Here is a 24,965-nt window from a genome sequence, read left to right as displayed (position 1 = left end):
TTTTAATGGTAATGTATGGAAAGAGCAAGAATAAATAATTCAAAAAATATGAATGCAACTTAAAATTGAATGAAATGGAAATGCAACTTAAAAATTGAAATGGAACTTAAAATTGAATGGCACTCAAAAACGACGTATTTACCATGGTTATTTGTCTCCCTGCTAACTTTCAGCAGTAACAAAATGGAACAAAAACAGTAAAGCCTGAAATTGATACAGTAAAAACGTAAGAAGTTGAAAGAATATACAATATACAGTCTCCTATGTTAAATTTGTAAGACAAATTATATGTAGCACTCAAAAACTACCCCATCTCATTGATTCATTCACTTATTCCATCATTATTATGAATCCAACAAAAATGATTCAAAATTTTTTAATTTTAAGTGAAAAAGGAATGGAATAGAAATAAATTAATGAGGATAGCTTCAACTGGAAGAATTGAAGCAAATATTAACATAATTAATAAGAATCTTGGCCACTAGCAAGCATTTCCTCTAAGTACTTTTCGGTGTACAACGACCGAACAACTTGTGCAAACAATTCACTCATATGTAGAATGTGATAATTTTGGACTTGAATAAAGTAAGGTTGAGCCAGTTGAGAAGTTGCTTGAAATGGAATATACTGCTTGTGTGAGCAGAATTCCTTGAATGATTGTGTACGACAATTGAGGACCGGTGCATTGATAGTATTTCGTGGTGATTTATTTGGAGCTATAGTTTGCTGAGATATATACAAATTCATCAAATGGCATATGTAACGCATTCTGGAAGTTTTTTTTTTTTTTAAAGAAAATCATAGAAATCCGCAACTATGGAAGAATATTCTATAAAATTTTTCGATACACAAGGTCTGGAAGACAAACAAATGACTCAACAATTCTACATGTTCAAATACAACAGGACATTTCTTCGAATATTCCAAAAACTAGGTCTTAATTTATTAAAATATGTGCTGAGATGGTGAATGTTAAATAAAAAAAAGAAGAAAAACTATTTAAAACTGTTAAATAATTGAAATTTCAGAAATAAAACTAACTTGATGGAATAAGGATGTTTTTTAGAGAAACCAATCAATGAAAAGAATGAGCTTGACTTCTCATCACTACTTACTCGTTCAAGCCATTCCAAATACTGCATTAGAAACTGATTGCCCTGTGTTACAGAATAATTATACTGTCGCAGCAATAATTTCTGCAATTTCTCCATTAAAAGTAAAAATCCTGCTTCATTGGTTACGTATCTGAAATGAAACGAAATTGTTTTGGACATCATCAAGACCCAATTGTTATTTTCTTTCTTCTTCCTTTCCCTTCTACCATACAGTCCTTCCTACGTTAAAATTTGCATTTTATAGATTTTTGAGAAAAAAATTACATAAAAAAAGTTAGGTAGTCAAAAGCAGACGCAATCCTTTTTCTTACTGTCGAAACGTTTATATCAACAACATAAATATTTAACACAAATTTAATTACAATTTCATCAAAATTCTACTATTAAAAAAAGTAAGAGTCTGATTACAGCATTATTTCAGCTTTCTTGGCAAGCAGATTTAGGATAATTTTGCCAGTCGTAAGTGAATCTTATTAACAATTGTGATCTAATCCAGGCTATTGTAACCATATACTGAGATCATGACAGTTACTAATATTTAGAAATAGAGAATTTTGGAATTAGATATTTCACTCACTACACTTTCAAAAGTGATACCTTGGTTTTATGGTTGTTATATAATCCAACAAAGTTCGTAACAATGTATTTTCCTGTTGCAATGATGCAGTTTCCATTGTTGTTAGCGATATAAGTTGTTTCATTATAAATGTATTTGTGCATAGTGGTAAAAATGCATTATTTTCAGAACTGAAATTGATAATCCGAAAGAGAGTTTAAAAAAATAAAACAATAAAAACTATATTTCATTAAAACTTATGTAAAAAGCATAAAATTAAAAAACAATAATTATGTTTTTTCCAAGTAGTGTGATATCGGTGATCCTACTATAGAGTAATTCACGAGCACTCACTAAAATTCCACTAGAATAGTTATGAGTTGAAAGCTATCGATGTCTCGGGATAATTAGAATACAGCGTAACATATCCTTATTTCAAAAACTTTAAGCAGTGGAAGAAGATAGTGAATCAAGCATTCACTGATTAGCTTCGAGACCATCATCAATTTTACAATGATGATTTATTGGCAGGTTGCATAAGTGTAACACTAGATCGACAAAAATTTCATTCATATATGTTGCATAATAAAAGAATCAAGTTTATAATATATATTCAGCAAATAGATTATAGAACCTACCTGGGTAAAGTGAAAAGAACTTGATCGCAATGGTCAGATAATACAGTCCATTTTAGTATAACATCCCATTTACATAAGCCCATTCCTTGAAAAAATCATAGCAATAACTATTATGAAACTGAGAAATAAATAAAACGTAACTATCTGCTCAGATATTATTTCAATGTTTCACAGCTATGGGCTGATAGAGTACTATTTATAAAACATATTTAAATATTTAATAATTATGCAAGTCTTAGGAAGTGAAAAAATGTTTTGCTGTGTTTGAACAAAGTTATACTTTCCAATATTATGTACTGTCTAACCATAACATCTGATACTGCCATATTATTTACGACGTCTAATCAATCGAAGTTTAATTAACTTCCACTGTAAAATAACTACATTGAAAAATTATCAGAAAACATACTTCCAAAATATGTTCCAATACATTTTTCGATAATTTGAAGACCAAGCGAAATCTGATTCATTTTTAACGAATTTGTAGTGGTATTCAGTAGTAATAAAACAGTCGAAGAATTACAATTCTCTTCTAACCATTGCAGTAAAACTGATGAAAACACTTCTAAAAGTTATAAAAATTATTTACTGTCTAGACATCTTATCATCATCGTATTTGAAAACAATAAGCTTCGATTGTGTAAATAATGGTTTTTTAAAGAGTATCTCAGAAGATTGCACATGTTGGCGAGAAGAACAGAAATGATGAAAACTAGCGGAAATTCACACATCGTTCATATGTCTATTCTTCTAGCTAAAAACTTTTCTACAAATTTATTCAGAAATAGTGTTATAGCACAGGGATGTTTCCCTTATTTCTCCTTCCCTATTTTCATCCACACTAACTTAATTTCTAGGATATGCAAGGTCACATGAATGTAACTATCTATATATAAAATGATATATAGCTATCTATATAAAATGATATAGCTAAATTATACGCTAAAATATTCGCACCATTACCTAAGAATTTATTATTAGATATATCAGACCAAAATGACGTCAATTCACGTGACAGATATGCCTGGTTTTCCGATGGCACTCCTGAAAAAAGGTTATTGACATCAATTTTCCTCGAAAGTTTTCTTCCAGTATTCAAATCTCTGTAACTTTTTAGTAACCAAACTTCTATCAACTGTTAAGAAATTAATGACAAATAACAGAAATGGAATACCTGTTGATGAAACGATATTATGAACAACTTTTATTTGGTCTTCATAAAAACGTTTCACCCATGTCCGATCATTTGCATTTCCCAGCATTAAGGTAAGTTGAGTACGAATATAAAATGACTGCTTCTGACAGATTTCTGCAGCCGAGACAAGATCAGCCGGTAATGTTCCAAGGAAGCAAACATGGCGGTATAATCTGTTCAATTAAAAAGAACTATTATATCAAACAATATCTAACCGTCACCAAAATAATTTGTGCAAATGTAACACCGACTTATTTTCAAAATATTCATTTGCACTAAAAAGTTGTTATAACATTAAACTATGGAAAAAAAATTAAAACCTGAAAGTGATAACATAATGTATTCAATATTTCAATGAATGAAGACAAACTCGAAGAAAGCATGCGTAACATCGTTCGGATCAGTCAGGACTACTACTGAAAATTTGGATGCAATACGAGATGAAATAGCATTAAGTTGTTGCACGTCAATTAAGTGCCATGGAAATGGATTCAATGAATTCATCAATTTTGGCAATGAAGCACGGCAAATCTGCAAGGAAATGGTAGCATATCAAAACAAACTATCTTGATTCGAAGTTTTTTTTTTTTCGTTTTAATCTATTGAACAAGTCTAGTAAATCAATTCATCTATCACTTCTTGTAATGACATGAGTTCGCTATCGTTTGACTTTTTTTTTTCGAATTCTAACATCAAACAAAAAGTCATATTTTGGAAAAAAGATCGTTAACCGCACAGAGTACAAAAAGTACTTGTGCGTTCCATGCGATGTTTCCAATTTTACTAAAATCAAAAACGAGAAAAGTCAGTGAATTATTTATTACTGATTCTGATTCACATGTTTTACTATCTATATGCGATGTTAAATAAGCAATTTTCTAAAATTAACTTAAAAAATTTTTTAAATTTCATTAATAAAACTTTGAAAAGAAGCGTACTGTATAATTGGATGGACGACTGATACAACTTGCTAATAGCGAAAATAACAATGAATAAAAAACACGATGCGCATCTAAAGGTTGCTGCACCTGCAATATTCAATAGAAAAAAATTTTTCGGATTGCTAATAAAATAAAATAAAAAACTTAAAATTCTACATCTTTAAGAAATAAAATATTAAGTGGAGGAAAATAATTACAGAAGACAGCTATAAGATTTAACAACATTGCATGAAAATAACCAGTAAATGCTGTAGAAAAACTAGAAAGGGAGATAAATGAAGCATATTCTTGAATTGTGTAACAACTAAGAATAAATGAAAAAAAATAAGTCACTTGGTATTGTATGAGATGAAGCCATGGAATACGAACAACAATTTGAGTAATAAGAGGAGCACTTTCCGGTGCACCATTAATCATAATTTTATCCATTGAAGCAAGATCGTATAAACTTGGCCAGAATAAGTGCCAAGGAATATTAATAAAACGACTTTCCTGTAAAATTTCAGTTCAATGAAAGAAATTTACTATGAATTAAAAGCAGCGATACAATTTAATTAATTTAGTGTCTATGCTAATTACCAAGTAAGTACCGAAGCAGAGTAATATCAATCTTTTGAAGCTTTAAACAGTTCAGTAATGTTTTGCAGAGGACACGCTTAGTCAGTCTCAAAAAAAAAATTATCTTTCAGGAGTCTAGTAAATTAAGTTGTTAGAAAAAATGAATAAGTGAAAATAATTATTTTGGTTTTTTGGCAAAGAATCTGGTTCTAATCTAAGCAAAAAAATAAATTCTCTTAATTAGTAACAAATGTGATAAAACATACAATAATTTGATGTACGTGAGAGCCACCACGTGTAAAAAATGCCAGTTTCTCAGCGTAATAACGCCAAAACAGTGTTATTAAATTTTCAGAACCGGGTGGAAAGTAAGCACCGTACAACAGATGAAGTTTTTCCATCAGTGATATAAAGTAATCTAGAACAACTGTAGCAGTATCGGTATCGGCTGGATTCCATGGAGGAAGACCAGGACCAAATGGTTCCAAAAGTGGTCCAAATACATGTACGCAAGTTCCGAACACTTGTCGTAATTCTGCAAACATTTTTGTAGTTTTTCAATTCAATAATAAGAAGGGAAACATGAGTAATAAATTATACGCTTCCACACGAAAAGAAAAAAGTTTTCGCTCTTAGCTGTACTTAACGTATAAATACTAACTACCAATAGAAAGAAAGATATACTTCAATATATATTCAAATTAAATGCAACAGCAGCAAACTACATAGTTAATTATTAATACGGTCTGATGTAATGTCCTATAACAAATAATAGTTTCTACTCTGTGCTAGTTTTATCATAAACAAATAATAGTTTCTACTTTGTGCTAGTTTTATCTTTACAATTCAAAAGATTTAAAAAAAAAAAGCAATTTTTTCGAAAATCTAGTCTAGTTTCATCCGTTAAACAAAATTTAACGTAGTAATGAAAAGCAGTTGTGAGAAATGAAAGCAAACCTGATTCAAGTTTTGCAGTAGGTAGTTCGGGATCAAATGATAAAGATGCCGCATTGTACAGGAAAAACTGAACTAAATGCAACACTTTTGGTAGATAATCTGCCCAAATACTGTACAGCCTAGTAGATAATTCATTCCTAGATTTTTTGAATTGTATAGCAATTGATTCACTTGCAGTAGTTGCCTGCAATAATTCAATTATCTGTGCAGTTACTGATCTAGACGCTGCAAGTAAAAATAAAAGATATAGTGAGCAGCAAATTGTACGATAATAAGCAATTCATTGGCAATAACAATTTAATTTCATTTACTTTTCAATTAATATATTCGATTCCAATTAATTTAATGTGGTTTGTTAACTTAACAATACAAATTGAAAAAAATTAAATGAATTTGGATTTTCTGGTGATAATTCATTCCAAGCTAATATCATTTAAATTAAACGAAACATGAGAATGTAAGATTTACAGTCATAATATCGATAATATACTCTGGTTTAGTATCCATTATGTTCATACTGTCTGCATTAAGTTTTTTAGCAATTTCATCAAATATGCAGAGTGGTGTACTTTTTGTATCGCACGCTGGAAAAGATATAAAAAGTTTTGTTACGATTAAAAAAATTTCCTGATCAACCCTACAATGAGTTAAATCCTTAGAGGAGAGTACTGAGAACGTTAAAAGAGTTATCCTTGTGGAAAAAGTAAAATGAAATTTTTGCATATCATATCTGTTATTGATAGAGATAGCATTAGCAATGTAAGACAAAAGATTACGCCATAAAGAACAGCTCAAAAAAAAAAAGTGGGACTCCCTGAGCGCATTTCTACATTTTGAACTTTTTATCTTTAGAAAATTATATAAATTACATGAATTACTTTTTTCTTTTTTGCGAAATTCTTATAAATAAATAAAAAAAAAAAAAAAAAAAATGTATAAACCATTCATACCAGAAAGTGAAAGCTTTAAACCATCAATAAAATTGCTCGGGAACCGATGAAAAACGGAATGGATGAAATGTTTTGTACAAACATCATATAGCGGCAGTGAGGTATCTGATATTGAAATCAGATTTTCAAATGCAGCAGGCATAAGCTGTGAAAATTGATGGGGCGGTAATCTAAAATTCAAAAATAATTGCAAGATTCAGACTCTAAACAGTCATAATTAAAGACGGAATGAATCCATCAATTAAAAAATCTAGCAGAAAACTTTTTAAAAACTCATAAAAATGTCCTCAGAAGTCCTCAAAAGATATACAGCTTATTACGAAAAAATTGAAAAAAATGATTTCTAATCATAACACTGTAGTTGACGAATAATCGTGTCACCAAGCTGCACACTGAATATAAATACAGTTTACTTTAATCCTTAATTTTTAATAAAATTTTGAAGAAATGAGGGCCAACCTATTGCCTGCATTTTTTATATCCAGCTGTGACAGTAAAGCTAACGCAACTGATGCAGTGGTTGGGTCACGGACAGCTTTACTTAGAGATGTATATAAATTAAATAATTCATCTGGTGGAACACAATGAGGAGTAAAGTATGGCGTTAAAAGATGAGCTAAATGGGAACCATTCAGAATAACACGCATTAAGTTGTGCTGTTCCTGTGGATTATCAGCAATAAATGCCTGCAAACAAATAATCAATCACTATCAATATTATCTAAAGAATGCTGAAAAGCTCTCTTTTAATAGATACACTTTTTTTAATTAGCTAATTATTGCGTCCAGTGCAATCTTTCAGAAGCAAAATCGAGGAATATGGGAGTGTATCATAAATCAATTGACCATCAGTTCTCATCCTAAGCTTCTTTTTCCGGAACTTCCTAAATCCCAATGCTTTTTTGATAAAGAATAAGTGGAAAATTGCATCCAAAATAGAACAAACTTTTCCAAGTTTCGCTAAGATGAATCCATACGAATCTGCTACTGCCGGGAAAATCATTTCCAATGAGGTGATGGAGGAAGTGGAATGATAAAATAGTATTCGACCTGCATCACGCAAAAGTTTTGCATGCAGTGCAGTAGAAGAGTCAAAACCTTGCATATGACCGTACATTTTACTAAAGAAGAAATCCTTTGACAATTTTGATTCTACTAGAATGAAATAAGATGAAGAAGAAATCAATTTGTGATTTTTTGACATGTATATATATTTGCATTCATTGTGTTCCATTATACTAGACCAATTCACTACACTATATTGTAGTTTCATCTCGAAACTAAATGTTGAATCTAACAAACAAAAATTAATCTGATCACTTACATCACTATATTTTCCAAATTAGCACAATGAAGTGATGTCTGCTCAAACAACTTAGAATAAGTACTTGCTAATTTGTCAGATCTTTTTTGACGATTAGCTTTCATTTTAGCTTCCACAGATGTCTGAAAAAGAAAAACATTGGTAAGAAAGACATAAGCAAATTTTTATTTCTTTTAAATTCTAATCTGTTCTAATCTTTGATAAGTTTTTTTTTTTTCTTTTAAAATTTGAAACTTCAAAAAACAACACAAAGTTCTGTAAAAAAAAACAGTTAAAGATAAACATTGTACCTGATATCGACTGACTGTAACGATTACAGTGGATGTAGTAGGATGCGCACATTTATTACCGAAGGCGGTACCACACTTCAATACAATAGCTAATTCAGCAGCTGATTTGGTATATAGATCCGGATAGTAACCTACGTATTCGTCATCCAGCATTTCTATCTGGTCTTTTGCACCAACAAACACCCTATCATATTAACTAAGTTATAAAACTACTCCATGATAACATAAATTTTAAGTTTCATGTTACGGTTTCAACGAAATTTGCAAAGAATTATATTTAATCTTTTTGAAGAATATAAAAAACCTGGCAGCTTCGTTGATTGCTCTCAAATGTGAAGCGTAAGGCGTAAGACAGTGACGGCTATCACATGCAATAGATAAATCAAAAGGAACTTCTCGTGGCAATGTTGGATGCAACGGTATTACAGGATAAGGCAATGCCTGACTGCGTTTGCCGAATTGCGCTATCAGTTGAGTAAGATTACGTGCCCTGATTACCGGTGGGTTGACCACAAGTGAACCAAGATGACAAGCAAATATGTACAGCTGCAAAGTAAAATTGAAAGTGACTGCATTTAAGAATAATTTAACCCAAAATTTGGGTAAAATATTGTTTTGTCTCATTTATCACAATAAAGAAAAAATTAAAACAACACCTAAAAAAAGGACTCTTTTTTTTTTTACAACAAATCAATAAGATATGCAAACCTTCTGTTCATCACTGATTTTCTTCCGTAGCTCATTTATGTTTATATATTCCAACCAAGGATGCTAAAATGGAGATAGTATTAGTATGATAAGATCAATGATATGACAAAACTAGATTAAGAAAATAGTGTTTCCAAGAATTTACAAATTCCCTTTAAAAAATTAGTGAATCGACCATACATATACATAAAAACTAACAAAATCATTTGCAACAATAAATTGTAGTAAATGGTCCAATAAAAAGTTATCGAAAGCACGAAATGATGCACTACAAATTTTGGGATTTGATAACCACTGAGCAAACGCCTGAAATACGAAGAATTCTTTTTAAAAAATCCGCACGATTCATTATTACAGTGATTAATTAAAATTATGAATAATTATGAGCTCATTTATCACAAGACAAAAAATGTACAGTAACCAACTTCAAAATGTAAAACTCACATCATTTTTAAATATGATTTTGCATTCACCAAATCATGCTCTTGAAATGACTTCATATTCAAAAAAAGTTTTATTTCGATGCTATCCAACCTTCTCACTGAACAGCTTTAATATTGCACCATGAAATATATTAAAACCAAGCCCAGTAAATTTTAAAACATAAACTTACCTTATAAAATAGCGAGACATCCATTTTACTATTATACTCCAACTGAGGTAAAATCTTTTCTCGCAATTCTTCAAATAGAGATTTACTGGATGGATTTGTAAGGTATTTCTCGCCGAAGCAAAATTTTGCTCTATAAAATATCCTACATAAGGTCAAAACAAGAGTAGATAGGAAATGAAAGAGTAGTGGACACTTTTGAGGTTTGTGCACTAACTAGTGGGCTTATATTATGTCTAATACATAATTAGTGACTACTTGGTAGTTTGCTGACATATTATAAATATCAGAAATAAAGTAACGACTGGCTCAATACTTACGCCAAATATATTTTTCGCGAATATAAATGAATTGCCAAATTCTGCAGAATAAGAGGAAAAATCGGATGGTCTTTAATGTTATTACTGCATGCAAATTGTAACCATCGGTGAAAGTGGAGTCCTTCAATAGGAATGTTTACATGCGATTTGGATGCTGCTTTCTAAAAAAGTTAATTTCTAAAAAAATTGATTCCTAAAAAAATCCAAAAATTCAAATACGAAAACTGATTGATGAAATAAAATAACGAAATTTTATAATACTTTAGCAATACATTAAATTGGAAGAATTAAAAAAGGGAAGTATCAAATTAAGTAAACGATATAAATATAAGATACAGAGGAAATATAAGGCAATGTCATTGAAGATACGTATCAGATTTTCCTATATTTCACACACCTATGACACATATGGAATTATTAATGAAATATTAAAGCTAAAGTATAATTAGGATGATTTATCTAGATTACACAACCATAACTTATATTAAATCATTAACTACAAATGTTGCTAATTTCAGTTTGTTTAAATTTGTTTAAAAAATACAATTCAAATTTTACAATGATTTAACTGAAAAATTAGTAATACTGGTTGCAATTTAATAATTTTGAATACCATGTACTCAGTTACTTCAACAAAATCAGGGAAAAATGAAAGCATCATGAATATGATCATTCAATTATCCACGAATTATATACCTTCACGGACTGCTCCAAACTATTTTTTGGATGCTTACTCATTGCCTGGTATAAAATTTCGTAAAATGCTTCATGACTGCGCTGTTCCGCTAATAACAGTGCAAAGGATGCCCATGGTGAGACATCCAAATTTGAAGAATCAATAAGAGAAGGAACACTATCATCACTTGTAAACCATGAAAGCATACTCTTTGATCCATCTTTCCATTGCTGTAAATTAAAGAATATAATTTAAATTTATAGTAATAATTAACTGAAATACAATTAAAATTGACATAGTTTCAGAATATTTTAAAACGTTTTAAAATTTTTAACATTTGTCCGCCTTATACGATCTAACCATTGACCGAATTATACAGATAGCTGTATGGTGAATACAATCGCACTACTAAAACCACTCGATTAATATATAATTCTAGTTTAACAAATAAATTTTTCATGGCAAAACGATTGAAATATAACCAGAGTTTTTAACAAAATTTTACCTGTAACAACACAGCATAATTGACTTTAAGCAACTCTGGAATACCCAATAGTTCTGTTTGATCCCTAACAAATGCATTACGTATCAATATTCCTAACAAATGAAGTGTGGATTTATCGGTGTTCCACTGAGTGGGTCTTTTGCAGCACAGCAACTGTATCCAAGCGCTCAACTGTATTTGCGAAAAATCCGCATTTATATGGTACTGAAATTTGATTTCATATCTGTTAAATTCATCCATAATTTGGATCTTAAAAAAAATTTTAAGATTCAAAGTACAACTTAATGAGAAGTTGGCACTAAAAAATTAGAAATCCCGATTTTTCCAAATTTCATTAGATTAGTGAATACAATAATTGAATACAAATTAGATTAGTGAATACAATAACTGAATACAAACAGTAATCGCTGAGCCTAAAAGCCGGACAGTCGGACCAGGAAATTTGTTGCTGCCAGCAATAAGTTGAACCGCATAGGAGGACAAATCGCATAGAAGTAATCGATCAAGGCATTGCGTGAAGCTGCAAGACAATTCAAAAATTATAAATGCATTTAACTCTGAAAGTTTGCTAAAGTGAAGGGATCTGACAGGAGCAAGCAAAACTGCAGTAAGTAGAACTTAGTATTTAAACTTTAAATTACGTTTCTTGTGAAGTTAAGAGAGTGACAGCATCCGGAAACGATGATATTAGTCGCGCAAGGATTACTACTGATCCAACATAGCAACCCGATGTAATGAGCTCCGACCACAATGACAAGCCTGATGATAAAAATTCATCGACACTAAAAATTTTTTCTGATTAAAATTTTTAAAAAAATTTCGCCAAAATTGCCTCAGTCACACAACCAATATTAAAGGAAGAATATTCCTTATAATATCGTTGTATCAAAAAAAAAAAAAAAAAAGAAAAATTTATTTACTGTGAATTGAAACCTTAATAATGATCGCTGGACAACAGAAACAAAGAAAGAAGCAAGATCGTTGACTGACTCGATGTTTAAAGCATTTACCTGAAAAATGGTTTCATCTGATTTTACCTATTTCGTATTTTGAAATAAGTAGCAATGGACATATAAATCATTAAATTCATATAAATAATTAAAATAAATAGTCAAATAAAAATTAAATTGCCCTGCAACTTAATTATTTATCGATAATGATTAATGCATAATAAAGAGAGCGAAGATTTTAAGTATAGCGTCTCTTCTCACATTTTAGAAATCCAGGTATAAATTTCGCAGCAGTGGTCTTTCTACACTCCTAGATAGTTGTTAAGTAGAGTCTCCACTATATTTAAAACTATTTAAAAAATGGGATTTTAACAAATTTAATGAATCATTTACTGCCTTATAAAAAACAAAAAAAAAAAAAAAACTTATAAAAAATATAAAAAAATGGGTACCTTCAATGGTAATTTCAATCGTATCAGAATATCCCAACAGAAAGCATCAAACTGATGCTCATAATCGGGTACTTTCGATGCCAATTTAGCGACTTTATTCCAGGATTTCGAAATTAATCCATTAGTTGCTTTACACTGAGCCATATGTCCCTTAACTAAAGTATCAGCACAGACAGCGTGTACTTCAGGCTGCAACCAGAGCTTCCCATTTTCATCCGTTCCCCAATTCATGGAACCTAACACACGCCTTAACTAAATCTATTAAATTTGATAAACATTAAAAATTTTTCTTTTATGCTGGATACTTTCATATTGAAATCCTTCAAAAACTTCATAAAATTTAAATCCCTAGAGATTTTAGAAAAAAGCAATTTTTGTTTCTCCTGAATGCTTCAGTTCTAATAATCTTTAAAAATTAAAATGCTAGCCTGGCAATTCTGGACGCAGGGTGATTTGGTGGCCTGTTAATTAACCACTTTCCACATATTATGCCGATGTCATCCACCGATAAGCGACATTTTGACAATGGTGCTATTGATAGCACTTCTACAGCGTACTGGAAATGACTTTGAAAATTTTATTATGGTCTCATCTTCATATAATTTAAATCACTAATGAATATACAAATTATAAATTTCTAGTAAACCAAAAATAAACCAAGAAAAGTCTACATTCAGTAATGCTGGATGATTTCAGGCAAAAAAAAAAAAAAAAAAAAACGATTAATTGTCAGATTAATGAATGTAAACTTCCAAACAAACACTGAATTATAATATCAGACAAAAAGATTACAATATTATTTTTTTCCCAGTCTTGAATGTTGCCAATAGCCAGTGCAAAACTAAGAATTATTACTGTTATCATTAAATACCGAAACTGCTAACTTCATCCAGAGAATCGAGATTTCGGTCAATAAAAAGCAATATTTTCTGAAGGATGTATGGATGCTTGTCGATAAGAATTCCAACAGTTTCAGCACCAATTTTATAGAAATGATCACGCATGGAAACATCAAGGAAGCAAATCTTAAATAAATTTAAATTACTGCATTATTGGTAATAATGAACAATTTGCACTCACTGTCTACTGCTTTTGTGGGATGTGTATATCCGCACTTAAAGTATAGCTCAACCATGGCTGTCGGGAAAAAACAGTTATGAAAAAGAACCGCAGTTCTTACAGAGCATCAATATGAAGTTTTATGAAAAACATAGAAAGTTTCAGAAATGCCTGACAAATATGAGATATTTGAATTTGTAATTTTAAAAATAGCTTACATTTAGTATTTCAATGGCAAACGAATCAATACCTCCATCCGATGCAGAAATAATGGCTGCTAAAGCCGAAATCATATAAATGCGATCGTCACTGGGTAAATCCGGTAATTTATCAAACAAACTGCCAGCTTTAAAAAGCAAAAATTCAATCTTATTAAAAAATTTCTGATCCATTCGAAATTCCGAAATTATTCGGATCCTCTTCATCCAAAAAAAAAAAGCGAAATCGAAAACCTTTTCCAACTAAATTAGGCAAGTCATCATCTGGAAACTCGTACAATTGTGCTACTGTTACTGCCATTTTTCGCCTCAACAATATTTGACAACGCATTCGACATGTCTCACTGGCAAAATCATATGGTAAATCCACCACAAATTGCAAAAGTCCAAAACTAAAACTACTTTTAATTATTCTAAAATTCGCTATATGATAATAAGAAAAAAAAAACTTTAAAAACTAAGAGTTTAGTTCACAGGTGCTATAAAATAAAATATCTCGACAATGATAGCTTATTTCAGAAAACCTGCCGTATTCAACATATGGTCTTCCCAGTAATAATGAGTGCCGATGATAGCCGTATATCTCTATCAACTTTATTAACAGAAATAACGAATCTTTTTTTCAATATTTCACAAGCGATGTATTGTGAAAGGAACTGCACTTACAAATTTTGTATTGTGAGTGAGTTCTGATAATGGCAGTACCATCAATATTCCATGAAAATTTTAATTAAGTGGAACATTAACTTTTTTGTACGACTATGGTTTTCTGGGGCAAGTTTCCATCTTGTTCTTACTGCACTGTCTTAATATTTCAGTTACCTATGATGCGCTATTTCTCAGCCAGTGTTTGCTTTCATAGATCAAACAACAGATGTTTAACAACAAATAAAATAAACTTCTGCTTGCTAACGATGTAATATACTGCATGTAGAATAATGCGATCGAATTCTTTTTGCACTATTTCCGCTTCTTCAAATGATAATAAATCTTTGATGAGTTTCAAAAATTCTGCTGAACATCTGCAATTTATTCATATCAGTGCCGCTGGATTGCTTGAGATATAAATGAAAATTATTAGTATACGCTATCATCATTCCTGAGAATTGTTTTACCACATCATAGCTGCAGTGAAACAACAAGTTGAACATGCTTCATTAAGGAATCTAATATAATATCAAAGATTCTCTCTAATATAATCATTGATAGAGTACCGGTAGAATTTTGACAGAAAATCTATCATGATAAGCAAATCAGATTTCTAATATCGTTCAGCTACTGATACTCTCACACTATAATGAGATGATTAAGTCGAGTTTGTGAAATTTCGCTTAAATCAGATAGAATGTCTTGACCAAAAAATATTTAGGTAATTAATAAGTTATTTAAACCACGATGCACGATTTAAATAAAAATTACATGACACTTTGGCGTAATGCATAACCAATTTGTTTACACAATTGGCGATAGTTGAATGTCCCATAGACGTAGAGACCATCATTAAATATTTTAATAAGCACCAATTCAAATGCAATTAAAGTTAAAGCCTGATTAATTGGATCGCTTCCTAAAAATGTCGATACCAAATTTGAATTATGATGGTGACGTAGTTCAGTGAAAATAAGAAAAGTTTGAAATCCATATACATTAATTCCATCTTAAAAATATGAACAGCAGTTCATATTTTTAAACAACAAATTAAATGACAAAGTAATTTATTAGGATTTAATTTGATTTGTAGAGGCTTACCCAGAGTGATAGCGAAACATCGAATTGCTTTAGCAAAAGCAGCTTCAGCACTAAACTGATTAAAAAATGCGATTAAATCGCTTTCACTTACGGTTAATATAGATCCATCTTTCTGGAAAACACAAACATTTATAATTCTGCTGATGTACACATTTGGAATTGTTAGCTAATAATTAAAATCATAAGTCATTCGAAATTGAATATATAACATTTTTTGTCCTAATAAACTGCAGTGAAATCATCAGTGACACAGATTACCATTGAAGCTATTAATTCATCAATTATGTTAAAGCACAAAAATCACCTCGACCCCATCGTCGTTTATAATAATCCAAGTATTGTTTTCATTTTCAAAATTCATTACACGTCTCAAAAAATTCTCACGACCCCTGTAATATATTAATAATAATACATTGAAGTTCAAACTCGTAAGACTTGATTAATGCATTTTATTTCAACGGGGATGGCACTAGCTATAGACTACAGGAAATAAAAAAAAACAAATGTTGGAACTGCATTTAAGATGTAAATATTACTTGTCCAAGTAAAAATAATAAGGAAAAACTTAACAACAATATGGAAGTCACGTTTAACAATTAGAATTTAATGTGTCATTGATAAGGACTTTAATAATAAGAATCAATAGATTTAATATTCACCGTATCGATGAAAGAAGTAAACTCATCATTACAATGTAATTATCAATAATAAGACGATCATTTGTGCTATCAATTTCGATATATGACTGCAGTAATGGTGCCGCCCATTGAGATACTGGTGAAACTAGACGAAGCATCTGGCACAACAAATATTGCTGATCAGAAGAGGTACATGCTTTCAGAAGAACGGCCACCTAAATTTTAAACTTTCAGAAAATTCCTTGAAAGCTATTTCTCAAAAAACATTCATTTTCTACATGTGAGCTGAATATACTGGTTTTGAATCTGAAGCTAACCAATTCACTGATCCATCCAGAAACGGCAGTAGTGAATCGTGAAGGAAGATCTGGATAACGTAAATAATGGAACAAATCCGAAAGTGCATTACGAAGATTTCGCCTACTTACAGTATCAGCACCATCAGGAAGAACTAAAATTCGAATAAAATCACTGAAATTGTAAGAGAATTTAGAATAAGTTTCAACTAAATGAAAATATCCAAAGATACCTTTTTTTTTCGAAGAATTTTTCTAATAATCCTTATTAAAAATACGTTTAAAGAAAAAGTGAAGGAAACATATTAGGCATTATAAAAATGATTTCTCTTTCATAATATTGCTACTATTCTGGTGGATTTATGGTAGAGAATGATATTACTATGATTTTCTGTGGAATAGAACAAAGATTAATAAACTAACAGCATGGTGGACTATTTACATTGCAACGATGTTCCACCATGAAGGCATTGTTACATTCAACAACATGCCATTGAATTTGTAATGCGAGAGAACGCATCTACAATTTGGTAAAATATGCCTTATTCATATTTAAGTTATAAAAATATTAAGCTACTAATGAGTATCTCAATTTATAAGCATAATGTAGCTAAACTGTCAATAAAGGAATTAAACGAGATTGTTTAATATTTAGCACAAACGTCTGCTTTAAAAAAAAAAGAAAGGATTTACGTAAATTTCAGATATATACGTAAAATATATATATATATATATATAAAAATACGTAAAATTTCACACTGAAATTTTTTCCAGTTCATATTAATTAATGCAGTACTTTGTAAAACAAAAGGAGTTACTGACTATTTAAGGTCGCAAATAATAAACAGTAAGTTGAAGAGACTGCAGAAATACAGTACTTTAGATACCTGAATTTGTAAACTTAATGACGAATCAAGACGAGAAGTTACATCATGCTTCAATAAATGAGACAATTCCGTGGCTTTTTCGGGATGAAATGTCGCAACTAAATAAGTTGCGCTACCTGTTGCATATTTCTGCTCTCCACATCGCCCCTGAAATGAATTTAAAAATAAGTTTCCAACAGATAAATAAAGAGTGATCGCTAAATTACTATTTCCAACATGTTCATAAATTCCTTCTATAAAGCTTTTGAAGTAATATCTGAAAATACTAATAGTATCTCAAAGATTCTTGAAATCTGCGTTTCGCTATCCTAAACTAAATTGAATTATGTCGAGTATTAATTCATTGTGTAAAAAAGCTCTTTTAACTCGAAAGCTTCGTTTTTTTGAGATGGAGAATTCAACAACTTTACTCAAACATGGCAAACGCAGTGGAGACATGTTAGAGGAAGCTGGAAATGTTTTATCACCTAAATCCAAAATGTGAAAGTATATTTACTTAAAAGCTCTAAAGGAACATAATTTAAACAATTTTCAACTGTTTTTTTTTTTTTTTTTTAGAGTTTGAGTAGATAAAGTTTGAAGTGAAGATGTCAGTTTCTTGAAATTGTACGTACTTCTTGCTTGATAAGCCGATTTTCAGCTGTCCATGATGCTTGGGTACAATCTTTCACTAGGCGTTCACAATCCATAACGTCAGTTTCTTTAGAATCAATATCCTCACATACTTTTTTATATCGTTTCAAATATTCGTACAAACTATGCTGTGGAAATTCTTCATGCTATAAAAAAACTTATCAAAGGAATAGTATTATTTCATTTCATTTTTTTTTTCTACATAAAACACATTAAAGGTTCAAATCTAGAAAGTTACTGATTCTGTGATAAAAATTTTGCAAAAAGTTGTTAAATGCACATGCAATAAGGAAGTGAATATATACATACACTTATTTTTAAAACAGGACAGGAATTCCACCTACTTCTAAAAATTTATCCACAAACTCTTCAACAGCTTCATATAATTCATTCTGGTAAAATAACAGCAACTGGTTTTCTGTCAGCAATCCGTATTCATTGCATTCTAGGAAAAGAGACGGATACGTATTAGCATTAGCTGTGTGCTCATACGTAATCTCATTCCTTCAAATATAATTGATAATAAAGACTCAGCAAATTAAATCACTGATTTTCATATTTTAGGTTAGGCATAGGTTAGCATCAGTTATCGATCCATGATATTAAGTACATAAGTAATTCACTTCAACTTATTATTTATGGTCAAACTTTTTGCAATTTGATTTTACCAAATTTTTTGTGATTTCTTTATGTTTTATATGAATTTATCGGACGGCTTTACAACTTCGCTAACTTCCTTATTAAATTTCATTTAAACACACTAATCTCCTCATTGCTGTAGCTCAGTAATTCATTCCACACAAAAAGGAAGCAATGAAATAAAAAAGCTTATACTGAATTTCGGATGATTGTTGCATGCCAGTTATGTCGCGTTCTTGCACTCGTTCCGAGTTAGTTAACGTTGACAATTCATCGATAATTTGGGAAGACGCAGACTTTATTTCATTCAATTGCATAATGGGATAGATACTCGGTCTGTAACTAAAGACAATTAACACAGTCAAAATAAAAATTTTTTAAATAACTAAGATTCTGGCATTTAGCAGTATATTTTTTAGCTAATGTATTGCATATAAGACAGCAATCGTATATTTTCTTTCTGTCTGAACCACTTGACATTGTTCAATTACCGATTTAATTATCGTAACTTCATGCAACAATATAATGGTAAATCAGAATTGATCTATTGATCTGCTGTGGTACTAACGCTATGTTTTCCATCGTATCATCTGTTCTTGTTGCATCTTTGCTATTCATAAGTGAAATGGAAGCAAATGCTGTCGGAGCCGTCGAATATATATTATCTATGGAAGAAACATTTTCCACATTCTCTTCCTTTTCCGTTCCCAATGGTGCATCATGATCCGGTTTCTCATCATACCCTGTCCTGAATTCAATAGTTATACGTGCAAAATTATTCACATTTTTCAGTACAGTGTCTTCCATTTGGTGGCATAATTTCACACACAGAGAACCTCTCAAAATCTTCAAATGTCAAAATGAAGTCTAAAATTATTAGGTTAAAATTATAGCGCCAAATTTGAGAAAGTGTACAAAACTTCTTTTTTTTTTTGAATGACAACGAGAAGTGATAAAATATTTCCTACTTAGGAAAAGATTTCCTCCTAACTATATCTTAAATCTTCTGATTTCGGTGCTGATGACACAATAGCATACGCTAAGATGTCGACTGAAGGTTTTCTAATATCGGAAGAAAAACAAACTCAGTTTCGCTAATTTCTTTTGAACCAATGGGTGATATGCATGCTGAAACAGTGTCGCTAGGTTTCACTTCTAATTTTTCAATATTTCTTGCATTTGTAGATGTCTCATCACTTCCTCTCTCTTTTCCAATGACAGATGTTGATGGCTCACGTTCATCAACGTCTGCAAATCCTTTTTCCAATTCATCAAGAGTTAATATAGATGGCGGCGGTGAAAGTTGACGCGGTTTTGAATATTTTTTTTTTGGCCGTTCTAATTCCATTACTTCTCGTACGAAGAAAACTGGAAGTATCGATGTTGAGAATGAAAATATCACAAAATTAATATAATATTAGAAATTTAATTCGAATGAAATATAACATCCCGACTGGTAACTATCACTAAAGTCCACGATTAGATGCGACTATTGGAAATGATGAACAAACAAAGTGTCCTCGCATTTCATCCTATAATAATTCATTCCATAGAAAGATACATATTTCGCTGCCCTTTTTCACGATGAAATATGATGATATGAATTATTCCCACTGTAATGCCGGCTTTATCAGTAGTTTACTGATGCTTAACAACTGTTGTAAAACGTTATAAAAATTTTTAACTTGCTTTATTCCATTAAAAATGTCCATAACAGTTAAGCAATGCTTTAAACGAAAAAATCAACAAAAAAAAAGGCATTTAAACGCCTGAATTAAGTCTCAAAACTTCGAACAGAAGAAGTACCAGAAGCGACGATCATATCGATAAAATAAATGTTAAGCTTCATCAAAATTCAAAAAAAGTATTGGGGTTTTCATTATTCGGTAATTTATCAGTTATCTAATGATCATTACAATAGTCTAACCAACGAGTGCAATTAACTATTATATTTTGCTACAGCAACTTGCTATAGAAAATAAATACAGAACTTTTTGTTCAAAGCTTATACATTAGCAGTGAAAATGGAAATCACGTTTCTGCAAAGGTCTCTACGACGTGATCAAATATGTCAACAAATTTATAGTTTCAAAATGATAAAAAAAGAAAGAAAACTTCAAGAGAGCAATAAAAAAAAAGAAACTTCACGAAAGCAATAAAAAAGGAAAATGTGGAAAATCAAGAATCAACAACAGGATTTCCACCACTTGAACTAGCGCCATCATGTTTCTTTATTCCTGAAACGATGTCATCGATTCGTAGCAACAATACTCCCGTCTCAATCGCTGTCTTCAAAACTTGCAGGCGAACCGAGAGAGGATCCCAAATATTTAATTCGTTCATATCAGCCTGAAAAAGTTCCAGTCACTGAATACTAGAAAGCGCATATAATGAATAATAAACGAAAACTCTTCAAAGATGTAAGAATTTGACTGATCAACCACCTACGAAATTCTAAATTTCTAAGTTTTAAGAGAGTTTGCATAATCCCAGCTAATGTTTCTAAGAGTACACTTGAATAATGATTTCCACTGATGATGAGTAGTGAAATCGTTTACTTAGTGAAGTTCGAAACCCCATATCATATTCTATAGTCCAACATGCTTGAGAACTTTAAAGGAATGGTTTTTTAGACAAAATATAGGGGATATCAACTCACCAACTGACCGGTACACCCATCAATTCCCCAAGTCCAATTGCTAGGAGCCTGAGCATGCTTTGCTCTCAAAGCTGTTAACTGTCTAATTGTCGAACCACCACAATTCTGCACCAGTGTTCTTGGGATAACTTCAAGAGCATGAGCAGCTGCTTTGTATGGCCACTGACGCACGCCCTCAATTGATTTGCCTTTCTCGTTTAAGGCCTATAAAAAACCAGTTCATGTACGTCAAGTACTTCTCTGAAAGATATTTCTGGCAACCTGCAGCATGCAAACGCTGGAAATCGTTGAAAGCTCGAAATCTATGGAATTTAAACAGAAAGAAACTATTTCGCCAAATGACTACTAAGATTCTCTTTTTACTGAACAGCACAATAATTTAGTCATTTGAAATCAATGAGTCAAATAAACAATATACAGAAATCCGACCTGAGCTAACGCCATTTCTATAGCACCACCACCTGGAACAAGCCGTGGGTTTACCATGATATTACGCACAACATTTAATGCATCTTCAAGATTTCGTCCTATTTCATTGATGATATCCTAAAAATTGAAACAGAAATGAATTAATCATAAATATTAGCTTCGCGTTATGATATATCAGTAACCGAGAATACTGTAGTGAACACTTAGATCACGCATTACAGTAACCCCTAATCATAAGCCAAGCAATTAACATCGATAATTGAGAACGATTTAGCATGGGCTTGTACTAAAACAATAAAAATCAGATGTCCAAGATACACTTAGAGATGAATCAGAAGACGCTTTCTGTTTGGAAAGCAAAACATAAACGTCGATATTTCACAAAACGAGTGATCGTTATCTACCAGTATGGAAATTTTGTAGTGAAAGAAGATCCCGAAGTGAGAGTCTAAACTTGTCGTTTCAAATCGACACATCTTTTGATATTACCTTGCTTGGGCCTCGCAAAACCACGGTTGCAGCAGTAGCTTTTTCTGAAGTAACATAGGTGTAGTACTCATCACCGATTTTCTTGATTTCAAATAAATCAGCATTCGTGCCGACATCTTCTTCGCGAAGATCTTGCGTATCATTAATGATTGTTGCTCCAGTAACACTGCAATGAAGTAATTATTACAAGAAAATATAGATTTCATCTCTTCTCAGGACATATCTTCCGCTAGCCAAGAATCTCATGATCATAATTTTTCCATGTTACTTTTGTCGCTTTTTCTAATTTTTATGGAAAATAACTGCTGAAATTAACAATGTAAACACTTAGGAAATATGACAAGCTCTATCACAAAATATCATACCGAGCCAATCTGTTGTTGTCAGTTTTCTTCAAGCGTCTAATTGCTGTTATACCCGCTTTCAGAAGAAAATGTTGAGCCAAATCGGAAACGCCTTTCTCTGTGAAAACAACATCCGGTTTCACGGCAATTATGTCATCACACATTTTTTTGATTGCATCTTCTTCCTTGAAAGTGTAGTTATTTCAAGTGCAAATTTGACTTTGATGCTTTAAAATGAAACATGTCTCTGCTCTTAACTAGAGATTCTTTAATCTAAATTTTAGTTATTTTATTTCTTTAACATTTCACTAATCAAATAATATATATATATTCGAAACATATGAATGAAATAAGAACATACCTCCTCTAAAACTTTACTAAAATCTTCTTCTTTCATGATTTCTAGTGACATTTGACTTTCACCCTTTTTATATTCAAGGTTGCAGTCAAGAAGTACAACACGTGGCTTTTCTTTCCGACGAAACATTCCCGCATGTGTCACATCTTTATTTAACACTACGCCTTTTATCACTTGCGAATCTTCAATTCGCCCACCCGGTATCTGGAAATGAACAAATATTCATTAACTGATTATTTGCTGATTATATGATTATTCCTACTACCGGATAGCATATGGTTATGGAAATATGATCCCTGTAGAAAGCATTACTGTCAAGAATCAAGAATTTTTCGTACCCAAACAGTAACTAAATATAAATTTTCGCTAATTTCTGACTAGCTATTTCCAACGATATTTTTAGAGAAACAATAACAATATACAATAATCAGCCAAATTAAACATCAATATGAACAGAATAGTCGAACAGAATAAGACTATAACATAAGATTAATAGAAATTTGAGAGTGATCTTATCTGATGCATGAAAATATGCATACCTTTTCAATACGGCAATAACGCTTGATATCAATTTCCTGATGACCATGCTGGACAATTCTAATGGTTCTAACAGCATTCAGAGCTATTTTGACAGCTAAGTCCATCCACTTCGACAACATTTTTGTACCCAAGCATGATTTGATAACAGAGGCGACTTCCGCATCGTTGTTTACGTCAATTTGCTTGCTGAAAAATAACTATATCTGAAAAGCAATTAATGATGAATAGAAACAAGCTTTATTTGAAAAATTCCAAATAATCCGAAGAGTTATGAGGTGAGGAACCCATTTTTAGCAAAGTCTTGTAAAACAACTTCATACCAATCAAACTGTATTAACTAGGAGCAAATTTGAATTTCTATTTCATTCAATGTTTGATAGTATAAGTAACCTGAACTTTTCTTCGGCAAGCACAATCATATCTTCTAGAGCCATTCGATAAGCCTGAATATAAATTTATTCTTTATGCAATCAGAAAATTTTCATTTTCAGTTAATAATGAGCCAGGTTAAAGAAAAACAATCCATGAAACAATGGTTTGGAAACTGGATTAACCTGAATAATAATAGTTGGATGGATGTTCTGATCTAAAAACTGCTGTGCCTGAGACATCACTTCACCAGCTAATATTATAACCGAGGTTGTACCATCACCAGTTTCGTCATCCTGCGTACGAGCTATTTCAATGATTGACTTCGCCGCTGGATGTTTCACGGTAATTTCGCGTAAAATTGCATTACCATCATTAGTAATAACTATGCCTGTAAATGTTTGACATATTAAAAAAAAACCTTTAAAGAGCAAAATGCCTACATCCACATGCCAGATGTTGTCAAATACCAGCTAATGCTTTTTAGTCAGTCGACAACACATAAATGCGTAGAAATTCCGTCTAAGCACTCTTTCGAATTAAAAAAATATATACCTCCCATTGGATCCATTAGCATTTTTAGCATTGCACATGGACCTAAACTTGTGCGAATGACATCAGCAATAGTCTGAAAAACAAAAATCATATTATACATATAAGCTTCTCAGCTCAACTGATACTATTTTGATGAGAGTGGTCGAATAAGAGATATGTCAGTGAACGACAGTACCCCGGCCTTGAGAATGCAATGAAAGAATAGATAATAATACTAAATAATAATTTTCAGGATCGATGATGATAAGAATCAATACCTTAGCAGCAGCAATGTTACCAGCTTGCACCTGATGGCCACTTTCTCTGGTAGTATTCTGACTAAGTACTATGATTGGCGTTGCGCCACCTGCACGTATCAT

The 24,965-nt window shown here is 31.4% G+C and overlaps 2 protein-coding genes across 2 annotated transcripts; both read right to left on the bottom strand.

Moving 5' to 3' along the window:
• Positions 1-462: 462 nt before the first annotated feature.
• On the bottom strand, positions 463-20,211 carry Bma-epg-5 (Uncharacterized protein; the record flags this gene model as incomplete). Its single annotated transcript, XM_043078279.1, has 46 exons — positions 463-769; positions 1,042-1,245; positions 1,713-1,862; positions 2,310-2,394; positions 2,719-2,874; positions 3,273-3,353; positions 3,484-3,677; positions 3,875-4,035; positions 4,443-4,532; positions 4,779-4,937; positions 5,270-5,538; positions 5,961-6,144; positions 6,429-6,544; positions 6,911-7,080; positions 7,370-7,596; positions 7,856-8,030; positions 8,234-8,355; positions 8,524-8,707; positions 8,828-9,069; positions 9,232-9,294; positions 9,430-9,537; positions 9,845-9,974; positions 10,162-10,322; positions 10,858-11,067; positions 11,343-11,546; positions 11,742-11,862; positions 11,984-12,124; positions 12,276-12,352; positions 12,745-12,991; positions 13,173-13,300; positions 13,629-13,769; positions 14,022-14,149; positions 14,256-14,413; positions 14,921-15,043; positions 15,441-15,588; positions 15,771-15,882; positions 16,075-16,159; positions 16,430-16,623; positions 16,726-16,859; positions 17,128-17,224; positions 17,592-17,738; positions 18,206-18,370; positions 18,569-18,728; positions 19,059-19,199; positions 19,432-19,611; positions 19,949-20,211. 46 exons carry the CDS (start codon positions 20,209-20,211, stop codon positions 463-465), a joined length of 7,242 nt encoding a protein of 2,413 aa, XP_042934213.1.
• Positions 20,212-21,041: 830 nt separating this feature from the next.
• On the bottom strand, positions 21,042-24,965 carry Bma-cct-3 (T-complex protein 1, gamma subunit, putative; the record flags this gene model as incomplete). Its single annotated transcript, XM_001893357.2, has 11 exons — positions 21,042-21,212; positions 21,523-21,726; positions 21,952-22,068; positions 22,441-22,606; positions 22,806-22,969; positions 23,146-23,346; positions 23,682-23,868; positions 24,073-24,125; positions 24,237-24,442; positions 24,607-24,679; positions 24,864-24,965. 11 exons carry the CDS (start codon positions 24,963-24,965, stop codon positions 21,042-21,044), a joined length of 1,644 nt encoding a protein of 547 aa, XP_001893392.1.

Source organism: Brugia malayi, assembly GCF_000002995.4.
Source record: "Brugia malayi strain FR3 genome assembly, contig: Bm_v4_Chr2_contig_001, whole genome shotgun sequence".
In the NCBI taxonomy this organism is placed as follows: domain Eukaryota; kingdom Metazoa; phylum Nematoda; class Chromadorea; order Rhabditida; family Onchocercidae; genus Brugia; species Brugia malayi.
Note: the sequence above shows the minus strand (reverse complement) of the source record. Positions and strands in the feature narration are given on the sequence as shown.